Raw genomic sequence first — 15,883 nt, forward strand, 5'->3', positions numbered from 1 at the left:
CAAGCCTTCTGGTGTTTCCGAAAAAATTACCATGTCATCTGCGTACATCAGCAGGAACAGATTTAAAGTTTGAATTTCTATCGATGGACAGTTGTCAATTAAAAATTGCATCTCACAGTCATTTACATATAATGAAAACAATAATGGAGACAAAATTTCCCCTTGAAACAATCCGTTAACACAATTGAAGAAGTCAGATAATGAACCATTATACTTAACACAACATTTTACGTTATTATACAAAGACCTTATTAACACTAATAACTCTCCATCAATTCCTTCCCTTATTAATTTGAACCACATATTTTCAGTTAATGCCTTCTCACCTTCATCTTCCATTTGAGTATCAGTTACCTCCCCTGACCTTAACATGATTGTATTTTTGTCGGAACATATTTAATTTATTTCCTCCCTTGTCAGCTACCATTCCAAGAATCCCCCCAAAACACCCTAAATCTACCTCTGTTAGGGGATTGTTGTTACCTTGCCAACGCCAGTCCCTCCAGTGAAGAGAACTGAGAAGCGAACAGCGAGCAGCTTCTGTAACAGATAGCCGAAGCGCACAGTGTCGACCGTCGGCACCAACATCTCAAAGAATGGTACTTCCTTGTCGTACTTAAAGGCTGGCACGATCTTCTCCCAACTGTCCATACGCCGCGTCTCAAAGTCCATGTAGCAGCTCCAGAGGTCACCTCCAGCTGGCAACTGTAATTACACATAGACTTAATAAGTAATTACACATGGACTTAATAAGTAATTACAAATAGACTTAATAAGTAATTACACATGGACTTAATAAGTAAGTACACGTTGACTTAATAAGTAATTACAAGTAGACTTAATAAGTAATTACACACAGACTTAATAAGTAATTACACACAGACTTAATAAGTAAGTACACATAGACTTAATAAGTAATTACACATAGACTTAATAAGTAATTACACACAGTATGTGTTTAGTAGTCTGTATACATATATAGGGACCAATGTGTTAAATAAATATCGCTCTATCCTCAGCCTATTGGAACTGATTCTATACAATAAACCTGCTAAGCGATCCCTTGAGATGACGTTGAGGTCACGTGGTTCAGTGTTTATAGTTTACTAACTTGGTTCTATCTTCTTTAATACAAGTTTTTGTTAAAAATCCCTTATTTTGGAGGTAATTTCCCATCATGGATTTCATCAACACATTCCTCACGTGTAGGGAACACGTGTAAGAGTCCAGCTACGCCGCGCCATGTGTGTTGCTGCAGAGATCTGAAGTGTTGACTTTTTTTTTACTAATAGACCTTGAACTACGATATAAAAGCGACTCCGCCCACCAATTCTGGTGATTTACGTTTGCCCAATTCTGAGACGTCTGAGAATGATTTCTGTGAGTGAGTCAGGACCACCACTTTGTTGGGACACTGATTAAACTTCAAATTCATATAAATAAGGACAAACTACATTGACCTATAGCTTCTGAAGGGATTATGGTTAACTATAAAAACAGACATATACATAAACTCATTATTGACAATGAAACTATTATTTATATGTAGTTTGACATATCAATTTAATGTTTTGTATTATAAATAATTTTAATCTTATATGTTTTATAACACTGTTGATCTGTGCTCTAGATTTCCTGTAAAAATCTATGAAACAAACTGTGCAGACACCAAACAAATTCATACTAAGTTAACAGTGTTTTTGTAGTAAAATTTGGTCAAATTCCCTGTGGGTTACACCTAGTTTTTCCCTATTCTAGCAGAAAAGTTCCCAAATCAAAATGATAAGATTTTTTTTTGTTAATGATGCACTGTTTGACAAGAAAATGTAAAGAAAATTTAATAATTATAACATTTATTATTGTTTTTAAATAAAATATTCTTTTGATAGGATATAAATACAGTACCCAACTAAGGAAAATTGAGTGTATCCAAATTGGTAATTTTGATACACACAACACTTTCTTTTGAAATCTAACTCTCTCGACCCGTTCTCAAAACAATGAAAAAACGCAAATCTGGATCTTATAGAGGATTTGTTGTGGATTCTATAGAGGATTTGTTGTGGATTCTATAGAGGATTTGTTGTGGATTGTACAATGGATTTGTTGTGGATTGTACAATGGATTTGTTGTGGATTCTATAGAGGACTTATTGTGGATCCTATAGAGGATTTGTTGTGGATCCTATAGAGGATTTGTTGTGGATTCTAACTAAACGTTACCTTTGCATCTCCGTTGTCATCAAACAGACTTCGGCAGAAGGAGTCGAAGGCATCCCAGTTGGTTTCGATGAGGTTGCCTCCAATGGACCACACGTAGCAGAACACGAAGGTTGTACACACAATGATGTTGAGCTTACTGGCGTCCATGCTGAAGTCGGGGCCGCCACGTCGGAACAGCAGCGACTCCAGAAGATTGCACAGCATGGCAACCTTGCTGATGTCCACCTGGTGTTAAAAATACACATTGTTTAGACTTCATAATATAACATTACTATTTAAGCAATGAATGATTTTTCAAACGTTGTTAAAATATTCATTACTTATATTTACATTTTGATAGAGTAGTTCTGCTTTATTTAGTTATTTTGAACAGTTTTTGAAGAGCAAATCAAGTGTTGACAATAATGAAGTGGATGATGTCACAATGCCGTCATTTCGTATTGCAGAGTTATCTTCTCTTGTGAGCAGGTATTGATAGTCATTGGTTTGTGAGAGTAACGTCATCAATTTTTGAGAAAACGACATAATTTTCTCACACAAACCAATGATGTAACAATCAATACCTGCTCACAAGAGAAGATAACTCTGCAATACGCAAAGACGGAATAGCAAATGTTGTTTTAGATTCATAACAACATTTAACTTCTCAATGCATTGCAATGGATGGATGCATAGCAAATGTAAATATATAAAAATTATCCTGGACGCAGTATTTTTTCCTATATATCCAGATTGAATACACAATAGTTCCGAATATGAAAAGTTTGTGACATAACAACACCTGGAAGAGAATTCCAATTGTTTACAATCCGCTCACTTAAAGAATAAATCCTTGTGTTCAGCCCACTCCTTTTTCTTAGAAGTGCTAGACTGTGTCCTGTTGCTCTTTTGTTATTGTTTTGAATTAACGATCCCTCTGTGACTAGCATAACAAATTATACAGAAAAATAAATTAAATTCATTCAAGGGAGTGTTTCCATTTCTTTAATACAATTTTTCAGTATTTCTACCTAAATATTTCTGAATAAAATGTATTTGTGATCAAATAAATCCCACATAGCCCTTCTCGAGGGACATAACCCATTTTGTCCGACAAAACCCTTTTTGTCGGACAAAACCCTTTTTATCGGACAAAACCACTCTTTTGGGACATAACCCATCTGTGGAACAGGGCCCCTCTGGTGCTACATTACCCCTGTAGTGGAATATAGTTACTCTGGTTGAATATAGCCCTTTGTCTTAACATAACTCTGTAAACCCTTTAGAAGGACATAGCCCCATACATATAATGATAAGACTAGACTTGTTAGTCTCTATGACTCTATCAACAGGATAGGACACCTGTGGTCAGTCTTGACCACCCGTACCTGGTTTATGGCCTGGGTACACTTCTTGTGCACATACACGAGACCAGATTCTATGTAACGTTTGAATAGCTCCAGCAGATATTCAGACGTCTCCGGCTTCATCTTCTCGGAGAATTGTGTGATCCATGTCTGAGCGTACGGCATCCACTTCAGCTCTTCCGCGTCAATGAACACCATGCCGCAGCGGCTAACAGTGGCAGGGGAGGCCACCGCCAAGTCCTGAACCTCGAACAACATGTGTATAAACGGGGTGAACTTGATACGTTCACTGTTAGCGAGACACAACATCTTGTTATCATCCAGGACAGTGTTCATGTTTTCAATCCACAGGGCGTCCACGGGGCCGTCACACACCACCCACTGGTGGTCCTCAGATGTGTCCTGTCATAATACACAGCACAGTTACATATATAAGTGTGAAATATATAATGACACAATATTTTTCTGCAGCAATGCCAACATAAATTTTTCAGACCATGAATTATTCAAAAAGCGAAAATGCAAAAACAAGTTTATACAAAATGATTTCATTCCTTTTCAGTTCAGATAGAAAAAAAAACAAGATTTTTTTTTAAAAAAATGAAGCGACTGTGTAGGCATATACGCATGATGCATGTTACAGACTTGGAAAATTAGGTTACCGTGACACACTTCCTGACGGTGATGGCCATGAGACCATCGGCCCACTCTAGCGTGAGTTTGTTGATGCCTCCGTACAATTCCTCCATAGTAATGGCTTTGGGGTTCATCACATATGTGTGCACGGGCTGGTAGAAATCATTGGCCTCTTTGGCGGTGTGGAGATTTGTCAGGGTATCCCCAAGTACCTAAAACAGAACGGAAAAATATATAGAGGTTACCAAACGAATGATGGATTATTATCATGTCTTTCTAACTTCAGTCAGTTAATCTGCATATTGTATGAAGACACAAGGCTTACCGTGGTCATTAATCATCACAAGTTTGGGGAACTGCATGGTCGAAAAGCATTGTTGCATGACGTCATAAATGAAAATGACGTTGAAAAGCATTGTTGCATGATGTAATAAATCAAAGATTGACCAATAAAATCACGTCTAGGGTGTTACCCACTAGTGAGTAACCTAGACTTGTTTACACCAACTTCCAGCAGGTTTATCCAATGAGTCACGAGTGAGGAAACGTACATGGTTGTGGGTTGACTCGGAAGAAACTGAGTTCTGGTTACGTAAAAAACGGTCACATGCTGCTGACTGTGGTATTACTACCTACGTGGCGACATGTTTGTGAGAATAGCTTCTCCGTCAACTTTATCAAAATATTTGATGATAATGTGATTCATGACGTTATTTAAAAAGATCATGGCCTGTATTCATGAAATCATTCTCACACATAAGCATTGATTCTGTGTGCAAGCCTACTTTGTTGTAACTTTATAAATAATGTAAAACTGTAAAAAAATGTCAAGCGTAAACATTCAAAACACTTTTTGACTTTAAGTCTCCAAATTCCTCCATTTCATTGAAAAATTGTGGAGTTTTTTATCGTCTGAACAAGAAATTTGACTTGAGCACAGAATCCAAGATTAAACATGAGAATGGTTTCATGAATACATGGCCAGATTGTATAAGGAAGAAAGTAAAGATATAATTAAATAAAACAGAGATACATACGGGCCTAGATTAACTCCTGAATTAACTCATTCACCCTTAACTTTCATAATGAACAATTCCAACCTTTGAATTGGAAGAGTTCAAATGTGTCTTTAGGGGTGAATGAGTGAATGTTTCAAACTACATGCAAAATAATTTCATTGCTAGACCGCTGAGAGTGCTGCTCACCTTGTAGACGGAGGTCTTGCCGCCTCCGGTCGGTCCGACCAACATGACACCGTGTCGTACTACCATGGTCTCGTACAGTTGTATAATCTTAGTGATCTGGGTTTCCACCACCTGGAGGTTCTTCGCTTCCACCACGTTGATGATTTCCTCACGCAGACGACCGTAGTCGTGCTCTGGAATCTCGACGCCTGGGAACAGATCTTGTAGAATGGCCTGTAATACATCGTGTGAGAAAGTTGACACAGCGTTATCAAAAACGTAAAATAAGAGAGACAGAGGAACAGGCATGTTTCTTTTCATATTTTTCTTGCATAATGCATATATATTCAACGCCAAAAATACGAGCATTTCACCACCATGAAAATTTCCACTTTTACCGTTTACTGTCCTACTTGATTTTGACACATTTCTGTGACCGTGTCCTTGCTGTCATATCACAAATATTGTTAAAATATAGAGGAACATTTAGCAACTGATACATTATAGTGTTTTAATTTTTTAAATAACATTTTTGCCATTTTCTTCTTGAAACTTATCTGCAGAGCTTAACGTTTGTGCAACACCAATGATAGCCATGCAACTATGTCAACGGGTAACCCTGTTCATAGCTAATCCTAGCTGTATATCAAAAGCGTCACAGATTTGTGAAGTTTATTGTTTGCAAATTTGTACTGTCTATATATATACATCGAGCAAAATTAAAACCTCAAAGAACTTAAGTGTTATACTCATTAATTAATGTGGTTGATCTTGGTTGAACTTGTAAACCTACAATAGCATATGTTTATTGTCAGCCCAATCACTGTGACAACACAAGGTTTAAATGACTACGGTTTACCAGGAAATTTTGCGCCGCAGTTTAATTTTTCGCCTTTTTGAAATTATCATTACAGCGAATAATAATAAACAACGTTATATACATAGAAAAGAAATGTGTGGGCGAAATTCATACTGGGAGAACATGTATTTTACCGGCAAAGGGTGAAAGTTTGACTGGGCGAAAAATTTCATGAAGTTAATGATCAGAAAATTTCGTCATATATCAAATATAATCTGAATTCAATGTCTAGCGCAGCACAAATTTTGTCAAGAAAACCCAGACTGGGCCAAGAAGTGTTCAAAAATTGATGATGCGTTCACTGACCTGGAACAGGAGAGCGTCTTGTTGAAGGAACTTGGGCAGATTGCTGTCGCGGAGAGCACGAATCAGCACCACATCCTCACTCTTGTCAGGGTTCTGTCTCTTCAGGGCTCCAGCCATCACCAGCACAGACTTGACGGCACGCATGCCGAAGTCGTAATGATCTTGTTGGGAAAGTTGTTCACTACACAGCTTGTACATCTGTGTCATCTTCTGAGCCAAATTCTTGGAGGACTCGAAACCCTCCGAGTAAAGAATCACTTCAGCGATCAGACCTGTGTGCAAAGGAACCTTGTAAATATAGACACTGTCTTTCCAAAACAATCATCAAAGACCATTTTTTTAAATGAACACGCAAAAAATTGTTAAATTTTTCTCATTGAATGTGAACAGTAGAACTGAATCTTGGAGAGTGAATACACCTGAGTTGAAATAAATATTTCTTGACAATGCACTACGTACGATAGTCTGGTACCATCATGGCGAAGGGTCGGAACAGTGCCTTAAGGTTGTCTGGTAGCTCTGTACGGCCGGCATATCCTGGGTTCATGGTGATGAAGGCAGCACAGGTAGAGATGAGCTTGATCTCGCGACCCTCAAACATAAACCTTGATACCTGTGGATATAACGACAGATACTCAAAACTTCACCGACCAAACAATGATGCTCAAAACTTCACCGACCAAACAATGATGTTAAAAACTTCACCGACCAAACAATGATGCTCAAAACTTCACCGACCAAACAATGATGCTCAAAACTTAACCGACCAAACAATGATGTTAAAAACTTCACCAAACAGGTAATATTTCACCACGATTCTCAAATATAAAAGCATACATCTTCAGCTTGGTATGTAAATGATATTTTTTTTTATATCCTAAATGAACAAATAGTTCTGTTGTAATCAGACTGGTCTGTTGTAATCAGACTGGTCTGTGGTAATCAGACTGGTCTGTTGTAATCAGACTGGTCTGTTGTAATCAGACTGGTCTGTGGTAATCAGACTGGTCTGTTGTAATCAGACTGGTCTGTTGTAATCAGACTGGTCTGTGGTAATCAGACTGGTCTGTTGTAATCAGACTGGTCTGTTGTAATCAGACTGGTCTGTGGTAATCAGACTGGTCTGTTGTAATCAGACTGGTCTGCATATCTTTTACTTGGAAACAGCTTATTTTTTTTTTATTCTATAGCCTGTCCATCATGTAGTATTTAACCTACCTTAGCGATTTTGGCGTTCCTTATGGTGATCAGCTGCTGGGCGATCACAGACAACACTTCAATGTCGATACGGTTAAACTCGTCAAAGCAGCACCAGGCCCCGGACTGAGCCAGACCAGAGAAGAATCGACCCATCATCTGTAAATACAAATAACCACTCATGTAATCACACATCAAATGTAAACAAAACAATTCAATGAAATGTAAACACAAATAAACAAAAACAAACGTATCATTTTGTGAATATCAATAGTGATGATTTTGAATATCTTTTGATGTTCTATTACTTTTTATGAAATAATCTTATCTTTTTTACATTTTTTACTTTTTCGCCTCCAAGATCTTTTGATATTAATTGGTTGTTAAATCATATAGAGAATTTAAGGGCTTCATACCTTGTAGTCGAGCCCATCGGAGCAGTTAAAGACGACACACTGTTTAGACAGGGCCTTTGCTAGATCTTTTGTCGTCTCAGTTTTGCCAGTCCCTGCGGGACCTGCTGGAGCTCCGCCGAGGTCGAGCTGTAGCGCCCCCATGAGGCACAGATAGCAGCGGTCAGTGAGCGGAGTGATGACGAGACGAGCAGACGCCCCCAGGTACTCGTACCCACACACATACAGGGAGTTTGACATACGGATGGCACAGTTGTCCATCTCCAGGTCCCAGTAATACCGCAGCTGTTTCTGCCACTCAAAGCTGTTCACATCGTCCACCTTAAACAGATACAGTCAAACCTCATTATACTGCCACCATTAAAACCTCATTATACTGCCACCATTAAAACCTCATTATACTGCCACCATTAAAACCTTATTATACTGCCACCATTAAAACCTCATTATACTGCCACCATTAAAACCTCATTATACTGCCACCATTAAAACCCCATTATACTGACACCATTAAATGCCACCTTAAAACCTCATTAAATGCCACCATTAAAACCTCATTATGCTGCCACCATTAAAACCTCATTATACTGCCACCATTAAATGCCACCATTAAAACCTCATTATGCTGCCACCATTAAAACCTCATTATACTGCCACCATTTCTCCAGAGAAATTTTGGCATTATAAAGGGGTCTGGCAAAATATTGAGGAAAACGTGTTAAAGGAATTTTTGAGAGAAAAAAAAAGAGAAAAATGGACCTTGAAATATGTTGGCCGAAAGCAAAGTGGCAAATGAAATGAGAGGCAGTATATCAAGGTTTTGCTGTTTAAGTATGTATGCTGGTGCTCTGGACAAATTCCATTGCTCATTTTCAACAAACTACAAAAAATACTTTTATTTCATGAATCATGATTGTTGTTCTTTGTTCAAGTAAAATGTGTTACATTCCCCTTACCGTTGTTCCTGCTATAAATGTATTGCAAGGTGGGGAGTCTTCTAAGCTGATAGTCAGACCTCTATTAAGAGACCACACTCAGAAATTCCAAAAAGTGGTCCCTTAACATAGGTGATATCTTATATATAAGCCATATAATACTATAAGCTATATATAATCTAAAAATACATACTCACATGCAGATATTTTTGCATCTATGTACTGAACACTCAAAATACCAGGATTTCAACACCATGAAATTGTCCACTAACAGTTTATTATCCTCCTAACTTTCCAACAAACCACAGTCGCCATTTTCCTCCCGCCTACCTTGTTTTGACACATTTCTGTGATCATGTCCCTGCCGTGTACGTCGATGGTGATGAGGGCACACAGGTTAGCGCGAGCTAGTTTGGGGATCTCCTGACGTACCACACTGGCCAACTCATTCAGGTCCTGGTAAACGAAAAACAAAATCTTGTATGCATGGAATTTATCAGGTATTTGCTTCTTAGAACTATTAACTGTAGGTACATACAGAAAAAAATATAGTACTGTAAATGTACTTGTTTGCTTGCACCTCAAATCTTAGCACACATGTCAAATTATAACAGATGAGCGCATTGATGAATTGGCAAATCTGCAAATCTGCAATAGCAAACTATTTACAGGATTCAATTGGCACAGTCATAATTTAGCGAAATACTGGAGGTGTGAACAGTGCTAAAATGATACAGTACTAGTTCTGTGTAACCTTTCATCCCACTCAATGTACAGCCTTTTTCTTGAACCCTTTCACCCTATGTAACAATGATAGACTCTACCATGCACTGATCTCGATGAGTTCATTATGGTCTACAGTGGAAAGGTTTAAAACTACACTTCAAAACTTTGATGACTTGTTTTGGATAAACTGATGGCCGAATTCTCTCAACCAAAATTTGACCAGTTGTTAAATTTTCCCTTTTTGCTCAAGGACAAAATATAACCATATAAAAAAAACACCGTTTTACAGTCGGTATTGCATAATAAATCAGTGATTTGTTTTTTTGCTCAGTTTTAATGGCAAATACGACTGTTTACCTAGCTTGACAGTGTCTTATTTTCCCAAAATGACCATAAACTGAGGAATATATTCCCAATTTCAATACAAATAATACCATTTTTCCCAATTCATAAAGGAACATGTTGTAAAATTTAGGTTTAAAAAGCACTGAGATAATATTTCTGAGGTTTCATTTTTGTTTTAATCACACAGAGTGACAATGTGAACTATGTGAACACGAATTCTGATATCTATACAGGGAGATAACAGAATTCTGATAGCTATACAGGGAGATAACAGAATTCTGATAGCTATACAGGGAGATAACAGAATTCTGATAGCTATACAGGGAGATAACAGAATTCTGATAGCTATACAGGGAGATAACAGAATTCTGATAGCTATACAGGGAGATAACAGAATTCTGATAGCTATACAGGGAGATAACAGAATTCTGATAGCTATACAGGGAGATAACAGAAATTAAACACCTTGAATATGTTCTGGGAATATTTTAACTACAAAAGTCACGGAAACCCTCACTTATTATAATACATTTTGTTCCCCTTTATACTCACCCTGAAGTTTTTCTGTTCAAATTCTTTCATTCCTTCCAAACGGTCAAAGGTGTCACTTTCCAGGATCTCTGTCACATCGCGACACCAGACGATCTGTGACACGGCCAACACAATCTGAAACACGATACAAATATATAAAAAAATTGATACTTTTATAAAATTCTTGTAAATAATCCAGATTGTCAATTCATTTTAAGCAATTTCTTTTTTTTTGGATTAAATTTGTGTGAAAAGATTATCACAAATTCAAATATTTCCGGAATATTTATTCCTACACCACAAAATTAGTACCTGAGAAGCATGGGAGACAACCCATTCCTTACGGGGACGTTTCTCAAAGTCGCCAATAGCTGCTTTGGTGAGACGACGAAGGTTGGAAAACATAGCCTCCTCTACCTTACCAAGCCAGTCCTCTACATTGCCTCTGGCCTTCAGCCCCTGAAACAAATCGCAAGTGGTCAGTGATAAAACACATAGACAGTGGTCAACAATTACCTAAAGTTACTGACAGCTACATACAGCGAGTCTCTACTGATTCCAATCATAGAAGTTGATATATTGCCACTTTTCATTTTTCACTTAAAAAACAGTTGAAAATGAAACACATGAAGTAATAATGTAAAATGAAACAGAGAAACAGTGTTGAAGGGAATATAAAAAAGACGAAAATTGAAATAATTTCTTAAAAATTATGAGTTCCAGGGAAATGAATTATGATTAAAGCATTTTTTATCTCTTAAATGTTGAGTAAAACTATTATCAATATTACAGTAAGAAAACTTTTGAGACTTACCCTGCCCAGAATGACTAAGTAAGCTTTTGAGACTTACCCTGCCCAGACTGACTAAGAAAGCTTTTGAGACTTACCCTGCCCAGACTCACTAAGTAAGCTTTTGAGTCTTACCCTGCCCAAGCTGACTAAGAAAGCTTTTGAGACTTACCCTGCCCAGACTGACTAAGAAAGCTTTTGAGACTTACCCTGCCCAGACTGACTAAGAAAGCTTTTGAGACTTACCCTGCCCAGACTGACTAAGAAAGCTTTTGAGACTTACCCTGCCCAGACTGACTAAGAAAGCTTTTGAGACTTACCCTGCCCAGACTGACTAAGAAAGCTTTTGAGACTTACCCTGCCCAGACTGACTAAGAAAGCTTTTGAGACTTACCCTGCCCAGACTGACTAAGAAAGCTTTTGAGACTTACCCTGCCCAGACTGACTAAGAAAGCTTTTGAGACTTACCCTGCCCAGACTGACTAAGAAAGCTTTTGAGACTTACCCTGCCCAGACTGACTAAGAAAGCTTTTGAGACTTACCCTGCCCAGACTGACTAAGAAAGCTTTTGAGACTTACCCTGCCCAGACTGACTAAGAAAGCTTTTGAGACTTACCCTGCCCAGACTGACTAAGAAAGCTTTTGAGACTTACCCTGCCCAGACTGACTAAGAAAGCTTTTGAGACTTACCCTGGCCAGACTGACTAAGTAAGCTTTTGAGACTTACCCTGCCCAGACTGACTAAGAAAGCTTTTGAGACTTACCCTGGCCAGACTGACTAAGTAAGCTTTTGAGACTTACCCTGCCCAGACTGACTAAGAAAGCTTTTGAGACTTACCCTGGCCAGACTGACTAAGTAAGCTTTTGAGACTTACCCTGCCCAGACTGACTAAGAAAGCTTTTGAGACTTACCCTGGCCAGACTGACTAAGTAAGCTTTTGAGACTTACCCTGCCCAGACTGACTAAGAAAGCTTTTGAGACTTACCCTGGCCAGACTGACTAAGTAAGCTTTTGAGACTTACCCTGCCCAGACTGACTAAGAAAGCTTTTGAGACTTACCCTGGCCAGACTGACTAAGTAAGCTTTTGAGACTTACCCTGCCCAGACTGACTAAGAAAGCTTTTGAGACTTACCCTGGCCAGACTGACTAAGTAAGCTTTTGAGACTTACCCTGCCCAGACTGACTAAGAAAGCTTTTGAGACTTACCCTGGCCAGACTGACTAAGTAAGCTTTTGAGACTTACCCTGCCCAGACTGACTAAGAAAGCTTTTGAGACTTACCCTGGCCAGACTGACTAAGTAAACTTTTGTTACTTACCCTGGCCAGACTGACTAAGAAAGCTTTTGAGACTTACCCTGCCCAGACTGACTAAGAAAGCTTTTGAAACTTACCCTGCCCAGACTGACTAAGAAAGCTTTTGAAACTTACCCTGCCCAGACTGACTAAGAAAGCTTTTGAGACTCACCCTGGCCAGACTGACTAAGTAAACTTTTGAGACTTACCCTGCCCAGACTGACGAAGAAAGCTTTTGAGACTTACCCTGGCCAGACTGGCTAAGTAAGCTTTTGAGACTTACCCTGGCCAGACTGAATAAGAAAGCTTTTGAGACTTACCATGCCCAGACTGACTAAGAAAGCTTTTGAGACTTGCCCTGGCCAGACTGACTAAGTAAACTTTTGTTACTTACCCTGGCCAGACTGACTAAGTAAGCTTTTGAGACTTACCCTGCCCAGACTGACTTTCTCACTTTCCGGAGACACCATGGCCAAAATGTCATTGCTGTATTGTATTTCCTGGTCCTCTGTAAACATAATTAACTCACATACTGTAAATGCACTAAATTAAGTGCACTAAAATTTTAGCGCACTATCAAACTTTACAGATTACCACATTGATGAATTGGCGAACCACGAAAATAACATACAGAACCTTCAATTGGCACAATCATACTTTAGTGCAGTATTTAACCCTTTCACCACTGAAGACCATAATGGACTCATCCAGATCAATGCATGGCAGAGTCTACTAAAGTTACATAGGGGTGAAAGGGTTAAAGTGTGAAAAGTGCGAAAATAAGACTACCACTTAAATATGTACATTCGCAGTATTGGCATATTGAACCAGTGTAATCTGAAATGAGTAGCCAGACTGGAAATATTAGTCCATGTCTGTTCAGTTTAGAGCATTTCTGGCATACTTTGTTGACTACTTAGTTAATAGAGATAAAATTGACCACCATAGTCCATGATTGACCACTTGAAATATACTGACCGGCCTGGTCGGACTGGATGCCAAACTCAAGTTTGGCGATGGCGTCGAAGCACTTCCTGAGATGGGGTTGTACAGCCAGGGGATTCCTTGTCTGGGCCAGAATCTCCAGCAACTCGTCATTAGACAGGAAGTAAAACCTAAGGTCAAAGGTCACAGATCAATAACAGATTACATGAGGTTTAGCAGTCAACGATCAGGAAAAAATAATAATAAAAGTGTCACTTGAACTGTTATAAAACAAAATTGGTGATTTGGACTCCATATGTATTTTTGAAAAGATGGTCATTTTGACTTGGAATGTCAAATATTTCAATTGGGCTTAATGTATTAATTTGGAAAGATGCATGGATTCAAAACAATATACTTTGAAAATTTGGGTTGAAGGTTTTACCTGGGAAAGACGGCCCGCTTGGACTCGAGGTAGGCCTCCAGACACTTCTGGATCTGGTCTAGGAGGGCGTTATTGTTCTGGAATGTTTCCAGCAGTCCAGGCTGTGTAGCTGCACGGATGGCTAGTGGCACTTTGTTCACCTTTCTCATGATGTCCTTGTAGGATTTGTCCACCTGCATGAACATCTTGGCCTCAGCTGGCAGCTGACGCTGAATGTCGGGGGCGCTGAAGATCGACTCCAGGTACAACCAGGCTCGCTGGCAGGTCAACCACTCATCCTAAAATAAGATATTAAACTTGATGCAAATTTCTTTTTAGTTTTTTATTGATCTTCTGTAATTATTCCTTTTTTGAAATATCAGGTAATTTATTATGATGCTTATAATTCTGGTAACTTTTATTTAATTTTCCTTTTCTAAATGAAAATGTTTTGTTATGTTTTTTTCTTTCAAAATGCTATGTTTTATTAGAGAAGGTCCATTTTTCTCTCCAATAAGGCAGATAACTTTGTGATACCCTGAAGGAAGGGAAGGTTGTTTTAATCATTACATTTAACTTTTCTAGAATTTCTATTTTTTTTCTTTTCATTGAAATCTTTTAAAAATAAATTATGATTGATATTTTAAATAAAAAAAAATTCCTAAGAATTTGCCATTATTAGGCACATTAAACCAGCTTATAAATATAATTAATGCATGCATACCAAAGTTTTGCCGAAGAGGTCAAGCTGTTTGACCCAGTCATCAACACGGGATTTGATTGGTCCGACGTGACGGGAGCTGGCAATGGTTGCTATGTTGATGTTGCTGTCGTCAAGGAGCTGTTGGATTTCATCAGTCCCACCAAGGATGAACACATCCCTGCTATCTTTGTGGAAGAGTACCATGAACTCTGTGGTCTTCCACGAGTCCTCAACCTACAATAGAGCATCAGACACCATATAACGGTTGTCATAGGAGCGGGAAAAATCCACGGCCAGAACGTGGTTTGAACCCGAGACTAGATGGACCTCTATCAATTGAGCTACTTGGTCGCCGAAAATCGACCCAATCCAATACATTCCTTCTTCCTTTTTTCTAAGTTTTCGCCCCCGAAGACACAACTATTTACAACCCAGGTTTGGGTATCCCATTGTCAAGCATTCGCCAAGTTCTTGAAACAAGGATTGGTCACAGGCACCAAAAGTAATAGGAGTGAAAAAGAAAAGCACAGCCAGACCAGGGTTTGAACCTTGGGTCCTCCTGACTCTAGATGGACGCTCTACCAATTGGGCTACCTGGTCGCTGGGCGTCAACCCAGTCCAGTTCCGCTACACTGTTATATCTTATCTAGGGGTGAAAGCACCTCTATCCCAGGAAAGTTTAACACTAGAAACATGTAAGATATTTAGAACATATAACATTATCTTTACTGCCTAGGGAATAAAGACTATGTTTGTGACTCAACCTTTTTGAGGATGCTCTCCAGACTGGCCTCCGAACTGGCCTTGCCTGAAACCTCCTGGAGAGCCTCGGCATTCTTGAATGCCTGTATGTCGGTGAGTTTTCCCAAGGTGAGGGGATCCTCTGGGGTAAATTTGTGGTCGAGTATATTCTCAATCATTTCCCAATGGCGAGGCTTCAGTGTCGGGTTTCTTAAGTCCGTTATCACGGGCAGCTGTAACAAAACAATATTACCAGAACTTAACACATAATGCTCATACGTAACGGTCAACAGTTACTCCATAGTT

At 38.8% G+C, this 15,883-nt stretch overlaps 1 protein-coding gene across 3 annotated transcripts in view; it reads right to left on the reverse strand.

Annotated features, from left to right (window-relative positions):
- Nucleotides 1–15,883, reverse strand: part of LOC110451033 (dynein heavy chain 6, axonemal-like) — a 75,522-nt gene that overhangs the window by 37,370 nt on the left and 22,269 nt on the right. For all 3 annotated transcript variants that reach the window (XM_021498868.1, XM_021498870.1, XM_021498869.1), the window contains 17 exons: nucleotides 15,601–15,810; nucleotides 14,858–15,070; nucleotides 14,155–14,432; nucleotides 13,764–13,900; nucleotides 13,217–13,293; nucleotides 11,013–11,159; nucleotides 10,722–10,835; nucleotides 9,429–9,554; nucleotides 8,167–8,484; nucleotides 7,772–7,909; nucleotides 7,013–7,166; nucleotides 6,554–6,825; nucleotides 5,410–5,622; nucleotides 4,231–4,416; nucleotides 3,590–3,970; nucleotides 2,223–2,447; nucleotides 484–705 (listed from right to left, as the gene is read on the reverse strand). In XM_021498868.1, the coding sequence (XP_021354543.1) occupies nucleotides 484–705; nucleotides 2,223–2,447; nucleotides 3,590–3,970; nucleotides 4,231–4,416; nucleotides 5,410–5,622; nucleotides 6,554–6,825; nucleotides 7,013–7,166; nucleotides 7,772–7,909; nucleotides 8,167–8,484; nucleotides 9,429–9,554; nucleotides 10,722–10,835; nucleotides 11,013–11,159; nucleotides 13,217–13,293; nucleotides 13,764–13,900; nucleotides 14,155–14,432; nucleotides 14,858–15,070; nucleotides 15,601–15,810 (3,411 nt within the window). The remainder of the gene's footprint in view (nucleotides 1–483; nucleotides 706–2,222; nucleotides 2,448–3,589; nucleotides 3,971–4,230; nucleotides 4,417–5,409; nucleotides 5,623–6,553; nucleotides 6,826–7,012; nucleotides 7,167–7,771; nucleotides 7,910–8,166; nucleotides 8,485–9,428; nucleotides 9,555–10,721; nucleotides 10,836–11,012; nucleotides 11,160–13,216; nucleotides 13,294–13,763; nucleotides 13,901–14,154; nucleotides 14,433–14,857; nucleotides 15,071–15,600; nucleotides 15,811–15,883) is intronic.

The sequence above is a fragment of the Mizuhopecten yessoensis genome, unplaced genomic scaffold (genome assembly GCF_002113885.1).
Source record: "Mizuhopecten yessoensis strain PY_sf001 unplaced genomic scaffold, ASM211388v2 scaffold5737, whole genome shotgun sequence".
Taxonomy (NCBI): Eukaryota; Metazoa; Mollusca; class Bivalvia; order Pectinida; family Pectinidae; genus Mizuhopecten; species Mizuhopecten yessoensis.